The following is a 24152-nucleotide window of genomic DNA, read 5'->3' as shown; positions in this document are numbered from 1 at the left end:
ACCCTTCCACTTTGCTTTTAGATGGAATGTGGAGAATGTATGTTTGGCAACGATCTATGCGATTTATGTTTGACAAATTGCACCGAGCTTGAACCGTAATTGTATGCTACGGGAGGGATAAGCTTAGCAATTCAAACAATATGCTCACACAACACACGCAAAACAACATGCTGTACCACTTCTGACGCTGAACTCTGAGCTCTTAAACATGACCATCCACATCCACTGAACTGATGGCAACTGTAATAAATGATGAAACGAAATGATTATTGATGAGTTTGGTGCAGCCCATCAAGGGCTGTCATGCTATCGTGATTTGATTTTGATGGAACTATGATAGTGTTGTGTGTAATATTTGATCGATTGACAGTAACTGGTGGTTTTATGTTATTAAAACATTAGTTTTAAGCAACACATTTAACGATTCCAATGATAATTCGCTCTAACAGGATACATTTCAGAGCTTATGCTAGCTTTTGGAATTTTCCATCGTCAGGTAAAGCACACCGGAGCCTCTCGTTCCTATGCTTCACTATCTCCACCCACTGTAATCACTGTGTTGATCCACTTTACCCAACTGTAAGCAATGCCAGATGTCTGCCGTGCACATTACACAAAGTTGCTCATGCGATCCGGCCGGCATCCTGGTGTCCGTGTTGTTAATCGTGCTCATTTCATGGAAGAATGATCAGCACAAACATAAACGTCAGGTTACACAACTTTACACGCTCTGCATTGCAACTGTAATGTCACAGCAACCGGGCAATGTGATGGAAAGTTAACGAAGGTGAAAATTTGTTTGTCATAACCAAGGTACGTTGAGCGTAAGTTTTACACTTCAAACAAGCCGTGTGTAGCCGGGTGTACATGCTACGGGGGAGGAGTTAGTTTGGCTGTTAATTAACTTTGCGAGGAGAGACACTGCATCGAAACTGTGATAATGATACACTTTTCCACTGTGAAAACTGTTTTAATTAATTTCATAGAGTCATTATTCTCGGTAATGCTGTGTTATTTGGAATTGAAACAATGTGATATAGTTGTCCAGCGCATAATTAATAGTTGGAGAGACTACATTTTAGTTTCTATATTTCATTTTCATTTTATCGAATTTATCCAATATCACAACAGCAGCTTCCACTTTTTTAGCCAAAAAATTTATTCTCATTTCACAATTAGCTGTGGTAAGCTTCTTCATCCAGCCGTTCCCACATCTCGCAGGATCTATTAGCCACAGTACATAATTTATTCACTTTCCCGAATTCCCCCACTGAGCTCTCTTATTAATGAGATTAATAGTTCTCGTGTGAGCATCCTGGGAACGAATGGCAGCTTCCGTTAAGTTCTTACAATACCCAGCACAAGCAAAGAGACGCTTTGAACTCCAACTTTACGGAAACCGAGGCGCTCGTAAGAGAGCTGTCACCGATAGTACCACGACCGATCTATTGGACGGAAACTTTCAGCAAACTCAATTCCTGCCGGAGTACTTTTCGCCAGCTTATCAAACTCTTCCTCAACAGTACTAATTTAAAGTCCCTTTCACTAAGCGTTTGCGTGCCAAACGGGATTCCCAGCAGGGGAGAACCAAAGTCTCAAAACCAATGCCAACACCACCGTTCAAACGAGAAAAGCCCATATTAGAATTGGAAATTTCAAGGACATTTGGCTAAAATTCCAAACTTCTAATGATAGAGATTTACTACTGTCAGGGATCGTTCGCCCGCCCACCGTGCTTTAGAGCTACATTTGCAACTCCGTAATTTCACTAATTGGAAGATAACTCAAACTCTACATCCCCTTTGGCGGAGAATGGCAAAGAACCTAAACGGATAGCTTCCCCGATGAAGTCGTTGAAGGAATGTGAAAACTGTTTAAATATTTACATTGCATGCTCGCAGCAGTCTCGACACGTCAATGATTCATCGCCTTCCGGCAAGACATCGATACGACGATGCGTTCGAAATGGGAAACCGTAAAGTGAAACAGAGTGTCCACGGCAATGTTTCGCCAGCTGTGTGCTCCTGTGGTTTGAACTTGTTGTGCTTAACTCTCTCTTTGTTACGTCTTAGAATCATCCTTTTTTGGATGTAGCTTTAAAATTATGTACTCCTTCCATTGCTTTCTGCTTATACAGGACAGAAGAGTATTTATTTATCAAGCACAAAACAAGCATCTCAAACTAGGTCAACGCCTACTCGATTAGAATTTATGTCTTTTGCATCTGCATTTTATGGGAATTTATTTCAGCGGAAAGCGAAACACCAACAAATACTATTCCAAAGTTTAATTTAATTCATAATTTTAAGATTTCCCAACTGACGCCGGTTTCCTGATTCTTCGCTACGCTACCCAACGTCTCGTAAATGTTATGATTCAATAAGCCAATCGCTCGCCCAAACACGTCACCAACACTAATGAAACAATGGAAGCAGCACGTGCAAAGTTATGCGTACCACGGGAAGTTGGACCTGGAAATTGATAGCCTTTTTCGGTCTGTGGAGGATCTCGGACTCGGTTATTATCGCGCACCACACTTCAGCTATAGGAGCAGGATCGCGAAAGGGAGAACAGCTTCTGCAATAAAATCACAACCATTTTACTATTTTCCTCTCGGTGCTACAACACACCATGGATGCTGCTGCAGCCAGCTGAATGGATAAACTTTTTCCAAACCCATGTTACCATTCCGTGAGTAAAGGGTTGAAAGGAAGCACGCTGAATGCTTCAAAGTTCAAATGGTGTAGTTGGTTTTTTTTTGTAGAGTTAGAGGAGGTTAAGGAAAAAAATGCACATAAATATAGCTACCGAACCCGGTGATGGTGCAACTTTTCATCGCTTTCCGTTTGACTTTGCTGGATGTGCTTTAAAAGGTGCTCCTCTCGGGTGCTTTTTTCAGAATGGAGCAGGAGAATGTTTGCCGGTTCGCGCTAACCGGCCACAGTGATGCTATATGAGAGTGTATGAGGAAGTCGTTTAGTTTGGAAAGCGTTCGCATTGCCATTGGATGTTCGTTGATGGTAGCATTGGATGTCAAGTAGATACACATGTGATACGTGGAATAAACCGCTTTATCCACCCGACTGGAACGTTGCTGTCGTAAACATGAGAATCAAACCGCTCTAAGGACTTCCTCGTGTTTAAACATTTGCATTTGCCTCGTGTTTAAACATAAAACATCCTGACCTTTACTTCCGCTAGGTTGAATTTTTTTAATGATAATTCTTACATACCTAAACTTATAGCTCTATTTTTGCTTTTTATTCTACAGGTATCCCAAACCGGGCACCAGCAACCCTACCGTCACGCTGAACGTCGCCGATCTGACCGACCCGAAGAGCATTCGAATGAACAAGCTTACCCCGCCACCGATTCTGCTCAATCAGTAAGTATGCAGACAAAGATGAAAAGATCACTTCTCACCACTCGTAACCCCTACCCTTGGCGGGTCACAAGTTTGACAACAACTTGGCGAAAACTTATCTTATCGCTTCACGTTCGTGCCCCAGCATGCTTAACGAAATCACTTTTCACAAAGTTTGAAAGTATTTTTCTTTATTTTTTATTAGCAAAACTTAAACCCCAGTGATTGAAAAATATGCAGATAGATTTACCGATGTACGGAATACAAAGTAGACGAGACAAAGTTTCTTACTTGAGTGCACAGAGTGCAACAAAGCTGCCAAAGAATGTACTTTTCACAATGTTGTGTTATGAAATTAAGCAAAAAAGTTAATTTGTGTCACGTAGTCGCCATCTTGACTTCATGCCACGTGGACAACCCTTTTAAAATGGTTTTCACAATTTCATTCAATGACAAAACGTTAACAAACCGCTTTTTAAATTTAATAATAATTTCGTGACTATAGCCGGGAGTTCTAGACCATCGGATCTATACCATTGCTAGATCATTCTATACAAAGGCATTCCTAGCTATTCTAATGCTAAAACGTGACTTAATGCTCCTTAAATGGTTTTTATGCTAAAATAGAATCATAAAACATGTTATAAAGAATAGCACATGTATGATAATTATAGTTGATAATGATTTTTATCGTAAAAAATTGGTCGTTTAATCATCAGAATCGAAAGGAACATTATGCAACAATCTCTAACGGAGCTACACACTTAACTTTGCATTAAAATAAAGATAGGTTATAGTGCTAGGACTCAAATTCAACAATTGAAAGTAAATGTTCGAGTTGAGAATATGGAATAAGCGAGACAAAATGCAACAATTTGATGAATAATGTGACCAAAATGTATACACTTTTCTACCTAACAGCGTGCAAATTATTTTCTCTCCGGAACAAAATGGTTTAATCTATCACAATCATCGTTCGTCAACTATAATTTAAACTGTTCAAAAAAGCTTTCAATTTTCATCTAAAAGCATTCGCATTTTGATTGGACATCAATTCTGCCAATTATTGATTACCGTGCACTTATCCACCATTACCAATACGTATAAATCGTTACCATTAGTTGGATGGATAAATCCATAAAATTATAGAACATTATGGTGAACATTACAAATGTGAAATAATGTGTTCCATATATAAACACACCATCATACGCTATCTAAGGCACATTGGTACTTTTGTCACCATGATCACAAGTACAACATTGATCCTGATCGTCGGTTCGGTGCTTTTGACTTCCTCTGGCACAAACGCTAAGCTTGAGCCGGTAGAAGAGTTATTCGCCGAGAAACGTGTAACACATTTACTAAGTTCCATTCTTTCCGCATTAGAAGATCCTCAACCAATTATAATCTCCCAATGCTATGGAGACCGTTTTGCGGAATCAATTATAAACAACGTTCTGCATTTGTGTGGTTCTACCTTTCAAAATCCTTTAGTTTACAATCGACCACCTTCACTCCAAGATGAAACAGCTGGTGTAAGAGGCGTAGTTCACAAAGTGAAAGTGTGCATCGTTTTTAAAATCAACATCACCTACGATCTACCCCCACGCGAGCTATTTTACTACACTCAGCAACAGTTTTGGGATCACAACGCTTATTTGGTGATCATGTTCCAGCACAAAGCATCTATTAAAACAGCCCGTGCACTTGCTACCGCGCTTGAGTACTATAAAATGCTGGGACTGTATCGTATACTATTTCTGGCCGTGGAACTACGCACCGAAACGCTTACTCTATACACCGTAAATCCGTTCACGAAACACGTTCAACTGCTGGGAGAAGACGAAGCCAACCTATCACACTTCTATCCAGAGTATCTGTCCGATCTGCAAGGATTCCAGTACAGGATCGTGTCCATTTCGATCGATCCACTATACATCGCTGGCAAGCTGTACGGACCGGAGGTGAATTTAATGCAGGACATTGTCCGCTATCAAAACGCTACCTACACTCTGCTAATCGAACGGAACCGCACAGATCGGTTCATTGAGCGGGGGCTTGGTGATCTTTCGCTATCGAAAAGCTTTCTTGCCGGATCTTCTCTGCGACAACATCACGCCATCCCAACGCATGGTGCCATTTGTGTGCACATACCAGCCGGAGATGTGATCGGCTTGATTCACTTCTTCGTCAAACCCTTCCACTTGGACGTGTGGATATGTGTGGTGGCCAGTGTTGCAGTAATCATCATCTGCAAAGCTATTTTCCGCGGAAGAATATCGCTAAACGTGGGTTTCTTTTTCGGCGAATCGTCCTGCAACTGGGCACGGTTTAGCGGTTATGATCGAGTGTTTATCGTTATGCTTGGCTTGCTGATACTGTTCTGTCAAACGCTCTATGAAAGTCAAATACTATCACTGATCGCACTGCGGCTGTACGAAAAACGGATCGATACTGTGGCGGAGCTGTTCGCCTCTGACTTTCAACTAATAGCCCTTCCAATGGTGCGCAACTTTGTAGTGGCCATCTTTCCGGAGATTGAACATCGGCTTCCTGTACACGAGCATCTGCCGTATGGAATAAACACAGATAGGGTACAGAATGCCGAACGGCGCACTACATTGGTTCCTTGCTCGTTTCGAGTGTTTGCAACGGTTAGAAACAACCCGATGGATAAACAGTACTACATCATGCGCGACGCTTTCATACCTATGTTGGAGTTTTTCACCTTCAATCCGCATACAATACTGGAGCTCAAGTATCGCACCTATCGCCAGTATCTGATAGAGGGTGGATTTTTTAATTATTACACCAGTTGGTATGAGCAACTTGTGCAGAAGGTGAAGCATCAGCAAACGTCTCACCTTGAAGCAGAAGTGCTGAAAACAGAAACGCTTGAAGCTATTTTTCTGCTCTATCTGTATGGGGTAGCAGGCAGTACAATCGTATTTTTGTTGGAAATTGTTCTGACATTGTTATCTCTGATTCAGCACAAGTTCTTTGGGAAATAATATTAACAAGGTAGTTTAAATGCAGTGTTTTAATGTGGGCGTTTTTCATTCTTTCGACGTGTTAAAATTAATGAGAGCTTTTCGTAGTTAGTAATGTTGGTATCTCGCAGTGGTTGAACTCTTTAAACGGGATTTATCAGAATTGCACGCGACCCGTAATTAATAAAAATGGTTCCCTTCTAAAACATGTACAAGTGTGAAACAACAAACCCATTGCGCTCTGCAGATTTACATTAAAATTTACAAAATAACACATTGAATTCACTATTACGCATGCTTTGATCTTTCAAGAATGAATATTCGAAAATGGTTTAATAAATGGATTTCTTTTAATAAAATAAATAAATTACCCGAAATTTGTTACAAAAACATGCCAATGCTCTGTGACTTCTATTGTAGCTAAGAAGTACGCGACAAATGATTTTGGATATAGTAGAAGTGTATCCAGATTAAATGTTAAAAATTAAACAAAGTTTTTTCCTTTTATTTTCAATTATACAGAAATCAGGGCCATTTTATTCTAAAAACTAGCATCCGATAGCTACGTAAAGCTCATCTAAAACATAAGCATTAATTTCAATAGCTATTCAAAAGCTCAGCCCTATCGCAAAGCAACCTCCAACGATGAGTGCATTCTTTAAATGTTCCTTCCCTTCCAAATGAATGCTTAAAAAGTAAAGCGTCGTCCAAAAATTGGCACGCAAAACTCAAACACAATTACAAAGTTACGGTTTAGTTGAGATGTTTCACTTTCAACCTAAAGACCGTGATTATTCCCCGTGGACTTCATGTCGATTCAGTAGAATTTACGTATGGTCCACGTGGCCAGCAGAGGGCATGCTTTCATTTACAAGATTTGTTTGTACCAAGGCGCAGCTCCCGAAGCACAGACGCTCGTTTGGCGCTACGGGAATCGATCATAACAGGGCAAGTTCGTGCCAGCGAAAGGAACAAAGTTGCAAATGAATTAGTGAGCAGTTTGACAAACAACTTTTAACAAACTAACTTTTGCTTACCTTTCTTCGCAAATTGAGGAAGACAGAAAGGAGCATAGAATCAATATCAGCAAAATTGGGATATTTCTCCGCTGCAAAGCATTATGGAAAATTAAATAACATTTTAAAGGAAAACAATACCAATTAAAAAGGTTGAGCAGTTTATTTTATAATACAATAAGGGATTTATGATTTGGTTGATGCTCATAATTCAATAAACAGTGCCTTACTATCCTCACCATACACGGTTCCATCCTCGAAAGAAGTTAATCACAATCACTGCCTCGATCCCAAACCATTCAAGACTGTCAGCGGCTCTGTTCGTACTCAATTAATCTACACATTCGATCCGCTCCGATAGCCGGCCACCTCACGTAGGCAATGTCTCTGTCCATCTGTTTACGTTCGCTTCTTTCTCCCTTCCCTTTCACAGAGAGCATTACTTCACCAGCGCATCCTGGGTGTCACCGTCGGAGGTCAGCGTAGTTTGGATGAACCGACCCCAGAACCTATCGGTCGTGACGCTGTGCAAAAGCCCGATGTGGTACTGTCAGGAGGTAATTTGTCTTCCCAACAGCATTATCCTTGTCCATTTGCTTTTCTCCCCCCTCCCCCTCCCTTCCCCAACGCACATCCTAGCACCCCGTTGACGATGGGGACAATCATGAAATCGTAAGTGGCGAGAGCAATCCGCCGAGATGGCTTTATTCCAAATCTCGAGCCACCGACGACGAAACAAACGAAGCGAACGTAAGAACACTGTACCATACAACCGTCACAGATCAAATGCATACGACTAAATCTCACCGAGATACTTAACATCCAATCCTCGCCCTGTACCGTTTTGAAGCACGAGCACGAGCAGACTCACCTCTCAAGCGTCATCATGCCGCCTGTCTCTTCAACTAGAACGTGCGCTCGCTGAGTGACTCGAGCGTGTACGTGGGAACGTGAAAAAGCTCAACAATCGGATGTGGGAGGGTGAAGCTTTTCTGGCGAACAGAGCATTTCAACTGTGAAATTGAAACAATAAATCTCTGACCAACGCTTTCGGTCACCACTGCCACTAACATTACAGCGAAATTGGCAACGGAGGCAGGTGAAAAACACAGCAAACTAAAAACCACAAGGCCAATCAAAACCATTGGCCATTCTCGTTGGTGCAATCGTCGCGAAACGCCCCATGAAGAATACCACAACGTAATGACATCGTTTTTCGGCGGTTTCCTTTATCTCGACAGAAAGGAAAGCTGTAAACGTGAAGGGGTGACGAAAAGCGTTCTCCACTATATAAGCACGGATTACCATCGGTCGGTAGTTTGCGAACCCGGGAGCCACAATGGGGCGGTAAGGAGTAAGGCCAACACTCGACTAGCCCCAAAGCTGCTAGATCAAAGCCACCGAAGCTGAACGAACGAGCGAACGGACCCAAATGAATGCCCTGCCCCGACACTAAAAGCGACATCATCCACTTTGCAATGTTTGTGAATTAAGCAGGATTTATTCGAGTGCGTCTCTCATGCTGTTCTTTCGTGTCCGATTTTTTTCTTCTTTTTCTTCTTCCCCTTTCCCAACCTCCCAACACAGACACACCGGATTAGTGGCGATGGACGCGGCTGGGTCGACGAGATGTCCGTACCGTTCTTCAGCCTTAATGGCAGCTCGTACATTGCCATCTCACCGTTGCGCGATGGATCCGCAGGTAGGTCTCATCGTGTGCCTTGGTTAGATGCTTCTGTTTTTTTGTCGCAGTAGTTGTTGGAGAGGTTAGAAAGCAGGAGAGTAGGTTCCGTTCCTTACCAACGCCACAAACCAGATGCTTCCGGATGTGAAGACACATTCTCGCGCGAATGAGAGGCTCTATACCGCTTCCGGCACTGTTTTGCGTACATCGCGCATCCGTATTAATTATTTAAGCGTGTGCATAATTCATGACGTAGTTTTAGGGCACTGTAGCCTGTCGAACATTACAATGTAATTGAAGCGTCGTCATGAGACTTCGATTCGGAGATGATACTTTTACTGGCTGTCTTCTTCAAACTGGCAAGTTATTATAACAATTGGAAAAGATGATACTAGAATTGCTAATACTACTAAACTCTATAAAAAGGTTTAAGACTACAGGGGCTCTGAGGGATTTTAGGATGTTTCTTGATGTCTGGATGCTCTGCTTTAAATCCTCCTAAGATTAAAAGATTATTTCGCATGATTTTCTAAATCTTTTGTTTCAAAAAGGTTGAGACAATGCCAATAAATCGTGGGAAAATTTCTAAATTGTAAAGAAAACAATAACTAAATAGTGGGAAAAACTATAAAAAATCGCAAATAGGTAATAATTCACCAAAGTTGTTAAAAAATCGGAAAGGACCCAAAAAGCTTGGAATATAACTAACAATTATTTTGATGATACCTCATTAAACTTTTGATATATTTATAAATTGTTACACTTTTAGTAAAAAAACAAAGGGTTTTATAATCTAACGTTAACCTCCATGTAACATAAATAAATAAATCATTTCATAATAAAAAAAGATTATTGAAAGTAAATATAAACGAAAATAAGATATTTTCAATTGTAGGCTTTTCTGACAAAAATGCTCTCAAAATGTGTTTAAAAATATATGAGAATGATACCATTTTTCCCTTATTTTTGACATTTAAGGTACACTTTATTAAACAAAAAGTATCCTTAATGGGAATTAATGTGAAATTGCACACTTACTTAGAAACAATAAAAAAAATGAAAAGAACCTTCAAACATACTGCCCACGACGAACCGTCTATAAAAACAATGACCCATCCCTCCCAAAAGAATAAACGATGTACGACCTAATGCTAAAGATATGTCATCTTGCCAATTTGTTACCGTGCCGTATCGCATACTGCATACACTTAGCGCCCGGAGACCCTTCGAAACTAACCATACGCTACCGCCAAAATGGACTGAACGGACAGGCACATCATTCATTCAGGGTTCGGACAGTACCGTACCCCAAATAAAACTCGACCGTCTTGTCAGGCTCCCTGTTCGCCTCTCCTCTCCAATCCAAACCGAAGATGGATGTTCCGTTTGATCCGGTTCGGCACCAGCTTCAAAGTTTCTCCATGGATTTAGCTCATTATTCAGTCACTCCATTATCCCCTGTTCATATACATACATGATGATAGCCTGTTTTTTTGCTTTCTCGTCCGTTTTTTGCTTACTTCCCAAGGACACTTCCGGCACCTGGTCCACGTACACATCGGCAAGAAACGCATCATACCGTTGACGCATGGTCGGTTTGAGGTTAATAAAATCCTCCACTGGGATCAGGCGAATAATTTCGTGTAAGTTAGCTGAGCTTCAACAACAACAAAAAACCTCACACACACACACCAACCGCCGTGCCCTTTTAGTGTGCATGTGTCTCTGGAAATGGTGTAATTTATCGTCGGTATTATTTTCCTCCACTTCTTCCACCCGCTAGCTACTACCTCGGTATCCCGGAGCATTCACCGGCCCAGCAGCATCTGTACCGGGCCTCCTCACTGCCACCGAAACAGGGCACCTCCCCTAGACCACCGCGCTGTCTCACCTGCAGCCATCAGCACAGTGCGCACGCGCACGTCACGATCAAAGCATCGAACCGGGTGCAGCAACAGTGGAACGACGATTGGGAGGATATCGAGGACGAGGAGGAAGAGTATGTCGAGGAGCCGATGACGACACCACCCACAAAGCGAAAGCGAAAACCGTCCGAACCGGAAGTGGTAGCACCACTGCCGCCAATGCCCTGCCAATACTTTACCGCCGTCTTTGCGCCGAGCAATAGCGAGTACGCACTGATCGAGTGTCTCGGTCCGATCGTACCATTCAGCGCCATCTATCGCATCGTGCCAGACCTGGCCAAGAGTCCGACGCAGGTGCTGTACTACCTGCAGAACAATACGGCGTTGGCCGAGCGCATCAACAAGGTGGCACTGCCGCAGGTCAAATCCTTCCCGGTAATGATCTCGGGCGGATATCATGCCCAGGTGCGACTGTTCCTACCACCCGGTCTGCGGGAGGATGAAATTACGCGCTATCCCATGATCGTTCACGTGTAAGTATTTCTTCCGAAGGTTTTAAGATGCTTTCGTATAATAATTCTATTACATTTTCCCTTCGATTCTTCAGATATTCCGGCCCAGGTACACAACTCGTCACAGACAAGTGGCGCGTCGATTGGAACACCTATCTCGCGGGCACGAAAGACTACATCGTAACGCAGATCGATGGCCGAGGATCAAGCGGTCAGGGCTACCAGCTGCTGCACGAAGTCTACCGAAGGCTCGGCACGGTTGAAGTGTCCGATCAGCTTGAGGTGGCCGAATATCTGCGCGACAGTTTGCACTTTGTCGACAAGCGGCGGGTCGGTATCTGGGGCTGGAGCTACGGTGGATACACGGCAGCCCTGGCCATGGCCAGCCCGACCAGCCTGTTCCAGTGTGGCATCAGTGTGGCGCCCGTCACAAACTGGAAGCTATACGGTATGTCTCACCCAGGCCTTGACTTGAGCCATAACTCATCTCACTTTTCCTTTTTGCATCGTTCAGATTCAACGTACACCGAACGGTACATGGGCATGCCGAACGTTACCGACAACTACAAGGGCTACGAGGACAGTGATCTGTCGAAGCACGCCGAGAAACTGCGAGACAAGCAGTTCCTGATGGTAAGCATTCGCTGACGTCCATTAGACCGTTAGGCATTACACATTACACTAGGAAAAAAGCACAAACAAACAGAAAAGGATCGATTGCAACCATAGAGTGTGCTAGATTACGGCTATCAACCCTATACCCGGTGGAGGATGGGAGCAAAGCGCAATCCTTCATCGAGTAATTTCCTTTCCCACCATTACTTGATACGACCCAACGAACAGGCGGAAGGAAAAGAGACCTCCGGTCGAGCATTTTCGCCGTCATCGCTCGGCAAATTTATGTTCCGTACACCTCAGCCGCCTCTGCCTCAGCTCCCGTCGTTGCAGTAGGAACGCGCGAACCCGCTACCATTACATTTAATCAACCATTTCTTCAGAACTCACCACCCCGATTTCACCCAACTGTTCCGCTCTTCTCATTTCTCGTACACACCAAACACAGGTTCACGGTACGGCGGACGATAATGTGCACTTCCAGCAGAGTATGGTGTTCTCGAAGGCACTCTCGAGCAAGGGAGCACTGTTCAAGCAGCTGATCTATCCGGACGAGGGCCACAATCTGGCCGGCGTGAAGAAGCACCTCTACCGGTCGATGACGCTCTTCCTCGAGGACTGCTTCCGGAAGCTGGTAAGTTAGCTTGGCGAGCCGAGATTGGGTCGAAAGTGCCCGGGATAAATCTTTTCACCCCCGGGTGGCAGCACCGCGGCCAGGCATGGGGGGCATGGTGTCTGCGATTAATGGACACAGTGCGATGGTTGGAGAGGAGGCGAGAGAGGCTTTACTATTCTTAACAGTGGTAAATTGATGCTCCACGCATTACACTCTACGAAGCGTTCCTTGGCGGGATGGCGCTAGCCCTTGCCACAGCAAGGCTCCATCGGCGCCATCTGAATTGCAAATGGTGCGTGTGGTTTTCGGAACGTTTTTACGGTTCGGTTGTAGAACAAACGTCGAAGCGGTAGTTTAGCGATTCTTTAAGGCAGTGCTATTCACCGTTCTTATATTTCTTCTGCTGTTTTATTGAGATCATCCTGAGCGTTAAAAAAATTCAATCTTGGAATGTTTCAGTCCATTGGAACATTGGAATTATTCTACAACTGTTGTGTATTTTCCATACCAAATTAACGGTGACGTTCCGTTGTATTGGATTTTAACACTTGTGCACATCAAAGACTCGTTATTATTTACTTTTTTGGTTTTTAGAATAAGTTGTTAGACTTTAAATATAGTTGAATCATTAAAGTTACTGTTTCTAAAACATATTTTAGTGACTTAATGGTAAAAATCAATCGTGCACAACCTTTTCAAATATAAAACAATTTGTTAACGTTTGCTCCCGCCTGATATTCTGTTTGGAGTGTTTGGATATTGTACATAAATTTTGCTGCTAAATGACAAACTCTTTGTAAACAAAGGAACGCACCAAAGTTGGTTGACAAACAGTGTGTAATGCAATAAAAAAACGTTTTTATTTTGCTTTGATTCAAAGATGTCACGGGAAAAATACTCAGTAATGCTTTTGGTTTACCTGATTTGATCTGTATAGCCTACCGCTTCAATTTTTTCATTACATTATAATTAGTAATCTCATTGACCTTAGCATGAAAGTTGTACACAGAATTTAAGAAAAAAAAACTCATCTGGCAGGGCATTAGCACGTGTGGTCTAAGAAACGACATTTCCATCACAACTGGAACCATCACATAAGAGATCTACGTCCAGGAGTGCCTGGTAAAGCATCTGTTACCTTTGCGAATGCAACATAATTCAGATTCATAAATTCACATAATATTCCTGTATTATCTTCTCAAAAGTTTTGTTTTAAGAAATTTTCCCAAAATACACTTTTTGTACATTTTGAGGGGCTTTTTGGGTATTCCAGTATTTAAGAAATTATATTGAATGGCAAAACCCATTGAAATCAATAATTTAATCATCATGACGAGCATCATGTTCCAGCTTGCTTCAACTTCTTCAAATTACTAAACCAATTGCAATAATGTTTTTGTATTTATATAAGTATTACAAACGGCTAAAACAATGTTTTGGTATTTTTCAAATGTGAATTGTTTTTAAATTCCTTGAAAAATAGCATCTTTGGCATCGTGCAATGACCTTCGCCTAAAAGGGCACACGTTGCGCCTGGTTTACATACTTTGTAAAACATAGATTTATAAACCACTGAAATTGAAAACGCATAATACGGTGTGTTGGACCAACCACTGGACCGTTAAGTAGATAGTTGATTTAAAAATGTATTCAAATCTCTCTTCTTCCCCTTCCTTCCACTGTAGCTCACTGAGCTGTCCCACGGTGATGAAGTTTTGCCATCTGCACAGCTTTAGCAATTAGCCACATAAAACGTTCCCGTGTAATGTGTACATGCATAAAACATTTTCAATCGTTTCGCCAACCCGCCAGCATCGAACCACCATCCTGGTAAACCATTCCTGTTTGTCACGTAACGGCCTCATATCGAAGCGCTCAAGACAAGCGCGCCAGCCAGCTTTTGATACCTTAATTAACATTCAAAATCATACTGCCATCGTACCATCATACCAACCGTAGTGCTGCAAAAAGCGAACTTTCGACCAACCGTAACATCGGCAGGACCAGAGTAAATAAAGTTTCATTACGTCCTCTGCTACCCCCCATCCCTCCGTCAGAACACAAACCACTTCCTGCGTGTGTGTGTGACGGTGTAAGAACAAACTTTTTTCACCAAACTTTTCCTCGCGAACGCACCCCGAGTAACGGGCATTTACTCCTATCAGAGCTCGAGGCGCTGGGAAAAGAACACTCCACCGCGGTCCGCGTGTTTCATTAATAATAATGTGAAAGCACACTTGATGGAGCTCGGTGCGTTGCGGGATGGCGAATGGGAAGCTTTTCCCGGCCCCGGTCGTACACGGCAGTTCAACCCCATTTTGGTTGATCGATATCGAGCAAACAGGCTGATAAATTAAGCCATTTGGCCCCAAGTTGACCCGCCCGCGCTAATAAACCTGACATCACATCACATTTCAGCGACAGTCACACGCCCCAGGGAAACGTCTCAATATAATGCTGCCGTTTTTCCGGCCACGCCTTGTCCCGTTCTTTCTAAACTTACTTTCAGCGTCTTGCGTATTGTTTTGCGTATTTTTTTGCTTTACTTCTTCTTGCATTCTCGTGTCAAACGTTAATGTTCTTTCTTTTCTTTCTGTCTGTTTTCTTTTCTTTTCTAGGTGCCGCTAGATGTAAAGCCCGGCCTGGGCAATGGTGGCTCCAGTGATTAATATTTGCTTGATTACTTCGGTGCTACTGATTCAGCTTCAAGTTTCATGTAAAAGTTTCTCACTCTTCTCTAGCAAAATCGCTCCCTTTCTACACTTGCTCTAGCTCGGACAGCTTGTCTGCACGGGAAATGGTGCGCAGTGATGGTTACGTACGTGGTAAAACTACCAGGATCAAATAGGGAAAAGTCTTCCCGACATTCTCCCACCCGATCGATTTCGCAGCAACATCATCACACGCAGCGGATGGTAGTAACACACGAGACACCTCTCAGTGCCTGCCCAAGGCACCAGACCCTAACAAGAGCTTCATGCGTAAACACACACGCACGCACCAGCCCGTGAAAGTAAGGAAAGGGAAGCGAAACAACAAATAGGAAACAATGCGTTACACACAAACTTGTAGTTGAGCCAATTTCTGCGTAGTATCTGAAGTAGGATTTTCACATGCCGAGTGACTTTCTCTTTCACTCGGCAGCACGGTAGAAACGAACAGGAGGGAACGGGAGAACGGGGCGGGCGGGTAGAAGCAAGAGTTACTCTCAGCTGGAGTGTCGGACCCGGCACAGCGCAGCGCATATCCTTTGCCGCCACAATGCCCGGGCTGGCCCAGCACCCTTTGGGCCTCAACATTCAAACCCGCATTCACTTGGGTGAGCAAATACACTGCATCATTAAAACCGGCACCTCGCCAAACGTACGCTTGCCATCGAGCGTACACCGAAGCGGCACGAGCGGCATCACAGACGGAAAGCAAACAGTCGCGAAACATTATAAATACCCCCGGTACACCGGTGTGTGTATGTGTGTGTTTTAGAATAAAGGGAATAGGGTATAACCGAGACTCGAGCAAGATTCTGGGAACATTTGTTAGATAGTTGGCCGTGCAATCGTGTCGCAGTGATGTTGGCACGTTTTGGCGCTTCAGCGCTATCCCACGGTATCCCGAAATGCCCTTTAATTGCCTTCCCACTTGCAGTTTACTTTTGGACTATTCCCATACACTCTCGAGTGAAAGTCAGACAGAAGAAAAGGGGAAAGAAAGGAAACAAGGAAAAGCCATCACTAGAACAATTGTCTGCAAACAGAAAAGGATAACAAGAGCACATGAAAAAGCAAGTAAGTTCTTAAAGAGAAAATCACCAAACAATGCTATAATAGTAAACACAATAATGTAAAGCGACGACATTAAAGATAAACAAAACAACACAACAGGAGCAAAAATGAGGACAAGAAAAAATAATACGGTTGTGACAGATTAAACCAAACAAAACACGAACAACGTGTGACTGCGAAGAGTTCAGCACACGCCATCGAGGTGGAAATGAATGCAAGCATCACCTGCTGAGTGACGGCATTGGCCGGAAGGGTCGTTGTCCTTTCTGCCACATACATACATGCGATACACGCTACTGAGCGTCGTCACCCTGGGCTGGGCAGAGACAGTGCAACATTAAAAGGTGTGCAGCAGCACCCAAAGGAATTCGAGCTGACTCGCGCATGAACCCTTTCCCAACTATCTTTCCCCAGCATTATGGTTTATAGAGTTTAAAGCTAAACAAAACTGTACATATATCAAAACGAACGTGTGATAGTCGGAATCAGTGCGGAAACTGCGCTGAAATGGTGGTCTGTAAAATCAACAGCAACAAACCTTAAAGCGCGTGCAATGTAACAATTAGCAATCCCGCGAGAGGTAAATAACCACAATCGTACATTACCCTGTTCGATTGGGCTTGGGCCGTGTTTGCGCAAGGTGGCGTCTTTTGGTTGAAGAAACGGTGTATAAAAGTTCCCATAGGAATGTTTCGGAAAGTGATGTAGTTAATAACAATAATATTAATAACAATAATAATAGTGGTGTTTGTAAATTTATCCCTAATGAGATAACAAGAAACAAGTTCCCGATTCTTATGCAGCCATGTTCGGCGAGGACGAGAGAAGTGATCCTTTTCCAGCCTCATAAGTCATAATTCCTATCATATTTCCTTTTGCTTTATTGTGAGTATGTATAAAATAATACTTAAATCCATTTACCCTTCCCATACGGCTTTGCTTTTAACGAATGCGCGTACAGCACTATCTTCTGTTAATGCATTCAAGCTCAAGGTTTAAAGCAATACAACTAGAAACAAACAAAAACAGTCATATCAACTACCACCTGAACACTGTCGTACACACCAACTCAAAACATCAGAAAGTACATTAAATTGATATGTTTGCACACAAGCTCACAAGCTAGCCATCTTTTTCAAACTGTTTGTTTCAATCTCCTCCACTGAAGCTGCTCGCGAACAGAACGTTAGCCTATGCGAATGGGAAAAGCTAATCGTACTGATCTATCTGAACCCATGCGCCAGTGCGCTAACCCAGTGGAATTAAACAGGGTTAGGCCCCCGTTTGGAACTGTTTTTATTTTCTCTCTTTCGCTTTCTCTTATTTACACTCTAACCTCCCCGTTCTCCAGGGAAATGGAAGGTACGGTGCGTAACCCGTTGTTTTAAATTTAATTAACACCCCGGAGATGGTATCATCCCGGAAAGCCACCGGATGGCCACAGCTCGTGCTGAGCTTTCGCCAACGGGCCCACACGAATGGTCCTTTCGGGTGGCGCCATTTTCAGGCAAAAAAAAACCCAAGCAGGCAACCATCTGTTGAAACGAAGGACACTCCCAAGGACACATACACACGCACGCACACACCCACCGAGCGGATGTGGGTTTTCCAATTTTCTCCGAACCATTGCCTCCCCTCCCCCGAACCATTCCGCATTTGGGGGACACAGATTTCATGGGTGTTAAATTAATTTACGATTATGATTTTGCTCGATTTCACACATTTGCCAACCGCATCACAACAACCGAGAGTGGGTGTACGTTTAGAGGGATGAAGACGGGGTGGGTTGTACATGGTACAATTGCCAATTTCTCGTACCGGGAACGTTCCATTCCCTTTTCTCGGTGGTTCTCGGGGCGGTGTGTGTGTGTGTTCGGTTGCTCCGATGCCTTTCCCGATCGAACATGGGGTAGAGATTAAACTCAAAGCTCTCTGCTAGTCTGGTGGGAGCGTGGGTTTAACATCACTGAACCGAGTGTCGAGTTAGATTAGAGAAGATTTTTTTTTGTCGTTGTTGTTATGTGTCCTTGCTTTTGCTAGTAGGATTTTTATTTCCAGTAGGTTTATTAGAATTTATGAGAACGCTGTTGAACGTTGTGCCATTGCGTTGAAGGCATGGCCTTCAGTGCCGCCTAACATTATGAGGTGTGACACCATGAAACCGAAGGGCCAAACGACTGGGTTTTTTTGGGGGGGGACAGGGACGATTGATGATGTCCGTTGAAGAACTCTAATTCTCGATGGTCTAATCCCTTTGGAAACTTATTTGAGTCTTAGGCCCCTTAGGATCTAACAATTATTTATGATATCTTTCATTTATCAAACCACTACCTAACTACTCCAAAATAATGCAAACATTTCAAAACGTTATGAAATTACAGCTGTTTTGCTGTACGAAAGCCGTAACGCAGCCGGGAGCAACTATACCCAAATGATTATGAGTTTTCCCGCTCCTGTTTACCTTTTGCTTTCCAGTTACGAACCTCATTCTCATGCATACGAAGGGTTTTACGATTCAACCATAAACCGCTCGCCCTCTTCATCACCGAAGATGGATCGTCAAATCTCGTTGCGAGTTTTGATACTTTATTATTTACCTTTGGCAGCCATTACAACGGGGGATGATGCACGAAAGGATGATGCTCTCAGCATGCTGAAGGGGTACAACAACAAATAAAAAAAACCCTCATTCTACACCCAGGCGCTGGTATTATCTGCCAGCGGCCAATACACATGTGAATACGAGATTTGCGTGGCTGTATGCGTGTGCGTACGTCAACGAAACAATTCCAACGCATACACCAGGGCTGGTTCCCCAAGATTACAAACAATCCCTGTGCTCTTTCCCCATCTGGCTGGTAGGAAGCGGGATGTGATGTGAAATTCAAACACAAACACTCTCCCATAACCCTCTCCCTCGGGCAACACGTGTATTCCTTCCCCAAAATCCATACCCACGTTATCTTATTTTTTAACCGCGTCACGGAGCTTTTGGATGGAAATTTGTGATGAAAGCGCGCGCACACTCTCTCTCTCGCTCGTACATCAGTTGCACGATGATGCCGGGAAATCATTACCCCGCTCTGCCATCGGAACAAAGAGAGGAAGAAGAAAAAGAACGCATAACTTTCCAGCTGAAAGCTTTCGAAAGGATGAGTTTTACCTTTGAGTTCATATGGCTTGACTGTGTTCCATTAGGCTGTTGTGTAACAGAGACGCATTATACCACACGTCCTTTCGCGATTGCTTGCGGTGGTGTGCGGTTTGCCTAGAGCGCAACCGACACCGAGTCATGTTTCTGCTTTGTGTAAGCAAAAGGTTTTGGAATGTTAGGGGTGAGGGGGAAGGGGGCAGGCTATCATTGTACTTTAAGAAACAATTTAGACCGACCAACATTAATCACTTGATGGTGATGTTTGCAATAAAACGGCGCCGAATAATAACGCGCCCGTAGTACCCACGATAGCGCCGCCGGTTGCGCAAATAAATGGCCACCGTTTTCCGTTAATGGTTTCTGAGCGTTCGCAAACTAACTTTTTCGGCGGGCTTTTGCACGTGGAAAGGGTTTTACTCTACCAAAACGCCTACTCCCCTAAGGCTTGTATTCTTGCTTCGTAATAGGCTGAGAGTGTTATGTGAACGCTTCCCCCCCCCCCCCCCCCCCCCGCTACTCTATACCTTTTCATGTGATATGCTCCCTATACCTCGTCATTCCCTAGTTATGACGAATTAATCATCCGATCAAATCGAAATTACTGTTACGAGAAAAGTTATTCCTCGTGTCCTTTGTGTTTGCATCTTTCTTTTGCGTTTTGGGGATGCGTAAAAACACGTGTTGATGAGTTGCTTTCGGCGATAGCATATCCGTTTCGTGTTATCGTTCTTCCTTTAATCGCATCGAGACGCCTGTTTGCGCGTTTTTCCTCTCTCTCTCTCTCTCTCTCTCTCTCTCTCTCTCTCTTTGTCTCTCTCAATCATATCAGTGATATAACAGTAGACACCTTTCTGTGTGCTCGATACATTTACAGGGCAATCAACGCATAGCAATTATCACACCTCCTCGAACTCTGCTCAAGCCATCAAGTTTGGTAATCTGATGCTGCAATAGAATATAAACTACAAGCTCCCGTTATAAGCTACCGATAACTTAGCCAAGAATTTGTGTGCAAATAGTCCTACTATTCGAAGCCACAGACCGTCAAAAAGTAGCTAATATAGGTTAAAGTTTGGTTCTTGGATTGTAGCAACATGTTCTGCTCCTTTTGTTCCGTTTGCTTGCTAGTACAGAGAACCAGAATAAAAGCAAACATGTCAATAAGTAGATAAAGTACCGCTCTATTACTTCAATCTTAAGCAACATCCCTTTTCAATTCGTATGTTTTTCTTTGCAAAACCCCTATTACTGATACTGCTGAACTGAGCAGCAGCACACTGGTTAGAGATTTACTCCTTAGCGAACACATAAACAAAACCAATAATAATTATACAATAAAAAGAAGAACAAAAACACAGATAAGATCCTAGCAATAAGACCCCAGCTCTCCTCTACTAGACCTTAAACCGCACCGCAATAGCGGATGTTCGAATAGTGTAGCGAATAGGAATATAATAAATTAAGGGTCCAAACAAAGCAAGAAATAAAAATTGTTGACAACATGAGTTTAAAACTTATATACCATACATAGTTTCAAAAGTTGTAAAACCAAAAACTCTTCAAAAACGGTTCAAAAGAGGTCGACGTCAAAGTGACGTGTGCAATTAGCAAAAGCTCGAGTTTACTATATAGAACAGGCTAGTAGTAGTAGTAATAGTAGTAGTCGATGTTGAGGCCACTCTTTCTTGCTCCCTCTCTGTTGCTCTGTCTCCAGCGTTTTACCTTTGGAGAAGAGAGAAGGAGAGAGAGAGAGAAATGGCTCGAATCCCATGTGTCCATGAATATGTGTGCGTGTTTTTGGTGTACGTAGTCGTTAAGTAGTAGCAGCCTTCGATGTTCTTCTTCAAGTTTTGCATAGCCATTCAAAAGAGTGAAAAAGAATGGTTTACGTGTACATATAGCAGCATTTTACCACATATGCAAACAAATCTTTTCTTTTGTGCTTAAAGCAGAACATAGTTTATGTAACGTCAAGAAGCATTATTTATACCAATACTCTTTACATTATAATGCGTTGCATTTCACACATAATAAGTCGGAAACATTCATCAATTTCTAAATCCATTTGAAGCGCTTATACCTGTACAAAGCAAACACGAATTTCTAACAAAAGCTGTTCAATAAAAACATATTACCGAAAAGAGATCCGTTCTTTTCAAGCGCTAAATCAAAGAAAGGCAACCATGTTAAGAGTATTTTTTTTGGAATGATTTTAACAATCAAACGATTTGATGAATGCAGGGCGTTTACGCTGGACGAACCCGTCCGATCAAGGGTGTATCGCCCCCTGTTTTATCATGCGTCAGAACAGAAACAATTCTAAACAAGAGAATTTATCATTAAACGAAACCAAAGAGGAACGCAACGCAGTGTACTGAGCTTGACGCAAACCGCAGTCGGGACAGAAACAGGGTTAGTAGCTATCGTTCGTGGTTGCCACAGAAAAGCTCACCGTACGGCAAATAAAGTTGCGCCCCACATTGCGTACCGTATTGTACACAAGCCGCATCCACAGTTGCGTCCACAGTTGCAACGTTGTATGCAAGAAAGTCGAAGGAAAACAACCCATCATTCGTCACGATGTGCTAGCAGAAAGATGGTACATTTATTGTTTGACCATGTAAAAATGTTTGAAAAATAATTAAATCAACTAACAAGTGCACGTGTATAATATGAAGCAAAACACTATTACAACTACTACTCCAAAAACAAACAAACAAAACTACGCTTGCGTCACAGCATCAAAATTGCAATTTCAATGATTTGGAAGGGCAGTAGTTAGCTGCCTCTGCGATATCCTCTCCCCCGTACCACTGGGTTCGTGATAGTGTGCAGCCATTGTGTTTGAGCAGCAACAAATCACTCTAGCAATAATTGGGGTCCTCATCCCTGCGGGATGTGGGTTCTAGACTTTCGTACCGTTTGCCTTTTTAAATTACTGCTCTGTAATACGAGACATCTTGAAACTGCATGTGACGAGCGAACAAGCCAGCAGGCACGCACTCTACTCAACCACCGTAACCGAAACAGTTGTAGAACGTAAGCAAGTGAAACTATCCGATAAAACAAACGACACATAAAACTGCGTAAACTATTATGTTCGCTTCTAACGTGAGGTGAAATATGTAATCGAAAAACAACAACAATATGTACAAAATAACACACAAGCACCGGAACGCGTGCTGGCAAATGTACGCAAAAACGCGCGGCATTACGCATTACCTACACACAAACACACTTCATTGCATGAGTAGTGAAAGTAGCAAGAACATATTGTTCCCCCTTTTCTGCAGCAGAGCATAATGCGCGTGGCGCACATTCGGCCGAGAAGGATGTATTTCTAAACCCCACCGACGGGCGGGCGTATCTAAGCTAACACTGTTACCCATTCTTTCACTGTTATTCACATCTATTCTCCTACTAGGCTATTGATTTGTTTCTCCGTAGTTCGAATTTAACCGGTTTTAAACGATACAATAAACACCCCCTTGTCACTGTTTGCCACTAGTGGGGATGGACCATCTGTTCGTATTCATATCAGCGTCAGTCCAATTCCTTATCCGTCGCTAAAAGTAGCTAAATTCTATGGACTACAGTTCTACTTCAATTCTTCCCCTTCTAAAAGCTCAAATCGGCGGACCACCAATAGCTAACCGGTGGACAGTATTACTTGTGTACATAGCCAAAGCTAGCGAAACTCCCTATATCCAACACAGGTTAAAAATAGAACGCGTTCTGCATAAGCTCTCCATTGAACGAATGCAAATAAAGTAAGAAGTAAAAGCTAATCCAAAAGCAGTAAAGTGACTACAAGCTAATATGAAGAAGCAAAAAAAAACGAGCAGAAACATGAAAACAAACACAAAACATAACAAACCAAACCACTTTAGTATATAAATTCTACCTTCGGTTTCTGTTTATGCAAAGCAGGAAGAAGCGTAAGAAAGAAAGTGTAGTTGTGTACGTGAAGAAAAAGGAAAAACATATAAGCAAAACTATACCAAAAAGTAAAATCGACAAACACAAAATCAAACAAAACGATGAAGAAAACAAAAGAAATCACAACAAATACTCCTAGCAGGAAAGTAGGAAACTGTTAAATATTTACAACAAAAACAAAAACAACAACAACTCCCTCTTTCGTCTCGAGCTAGCCTGAAAACTGTTACATTCTGAAGAAACACTAAACTAAAGCAAAGCCAATAATGTGTAAGTTATTATACATATATCTTGTAAACGCGTAAAGTAAGCAATTGGGAGGAGTGCGAGAGCAGCCTGGCCAGCGTTACAGGCAGAAGAGTACATCAAGCAAGTGAGATATAACACTACACACACACACTCACACACAAAGCAGAAGCAGAAACTGGATACTAATTGCGCGAGTTCAATAAAGAAAGATATTTTAAATTCATGACAAATGCAAACCGCTTCTTCCTTTTCCGGTGTGGCGTGGCGATTGATGGGGCTAATACGGGATACGGGCTACGAATTGTTTTCATTCTGTGGACCACCTTCAGCTCATACTAACATCGCACTGATGCGTTTGATTGT

General features: G+C 42.8%; 1 protein-coding gene across 3 annotated transcripts in view; it reads left to right on the top strand.

Annotated features, from left to right (window-relative positions):
* LOC1275619 (inactive dipeptidyl peptidase 10) overlaps positions 1-17186 on the top strand; it is a 103220-nt gene extending 86034 nt beyond the window's left edge. For all 3 annotated transcript variants that reach the window (XM_061663118.1, XM_061663119.1, XM_061663117.1), the window contains 9 exons: positions 3272-3385; positions 7807-7930; positions 8961-9075; positions 10586-10700; positions 10841-11455; positions 11530-11882; positions 11949-12067; positions 12498-12683; positions 15284-17186. In XM_061663118.1, the coding sequence (XP_061519102.1) occupies positions 3272-3385; positions 7807-7930; positions 8961-9075; positions 10586-10700; positions 10841-11455; positions 11530-11882; positions 11949-12067; positions 12498-12683; positions 15284-15334 (1792 nt within the window). In that variant the 3' untranslated portion in view covers positions 15335-17186. The remainder of the gene's footprint in view (positions 1-3271; positions 3386-7806; positions 7931-8960; positions 9076-10585; positions 10701-10840; positions 11456-11529; positions 11883-11948; positions 12068-12497; positions 12684-15283) is intronic.
* The last annotated feature ends 6966 nt before the right edge of the window (positions 17187-24152 follow it).

Source organism: Anopheles gambiae, chromosome 3 (genome assembly GCF_943734735.2).
Source record: "Anopheles gambiae chromosome 3, idAnoGambNW_F1_1, whole genome shotgun sequence".
NCBI classification, from domain to species: domain Eukaryota; kingdom Metazoa; phylum Arthropoda; class Insecta; order Diptera; family Culicidae; genus Anopheles; species Anopheles gambiae.
This window is presented reverse-complemented; position numbering and strand designations above follow the sequence as displayed.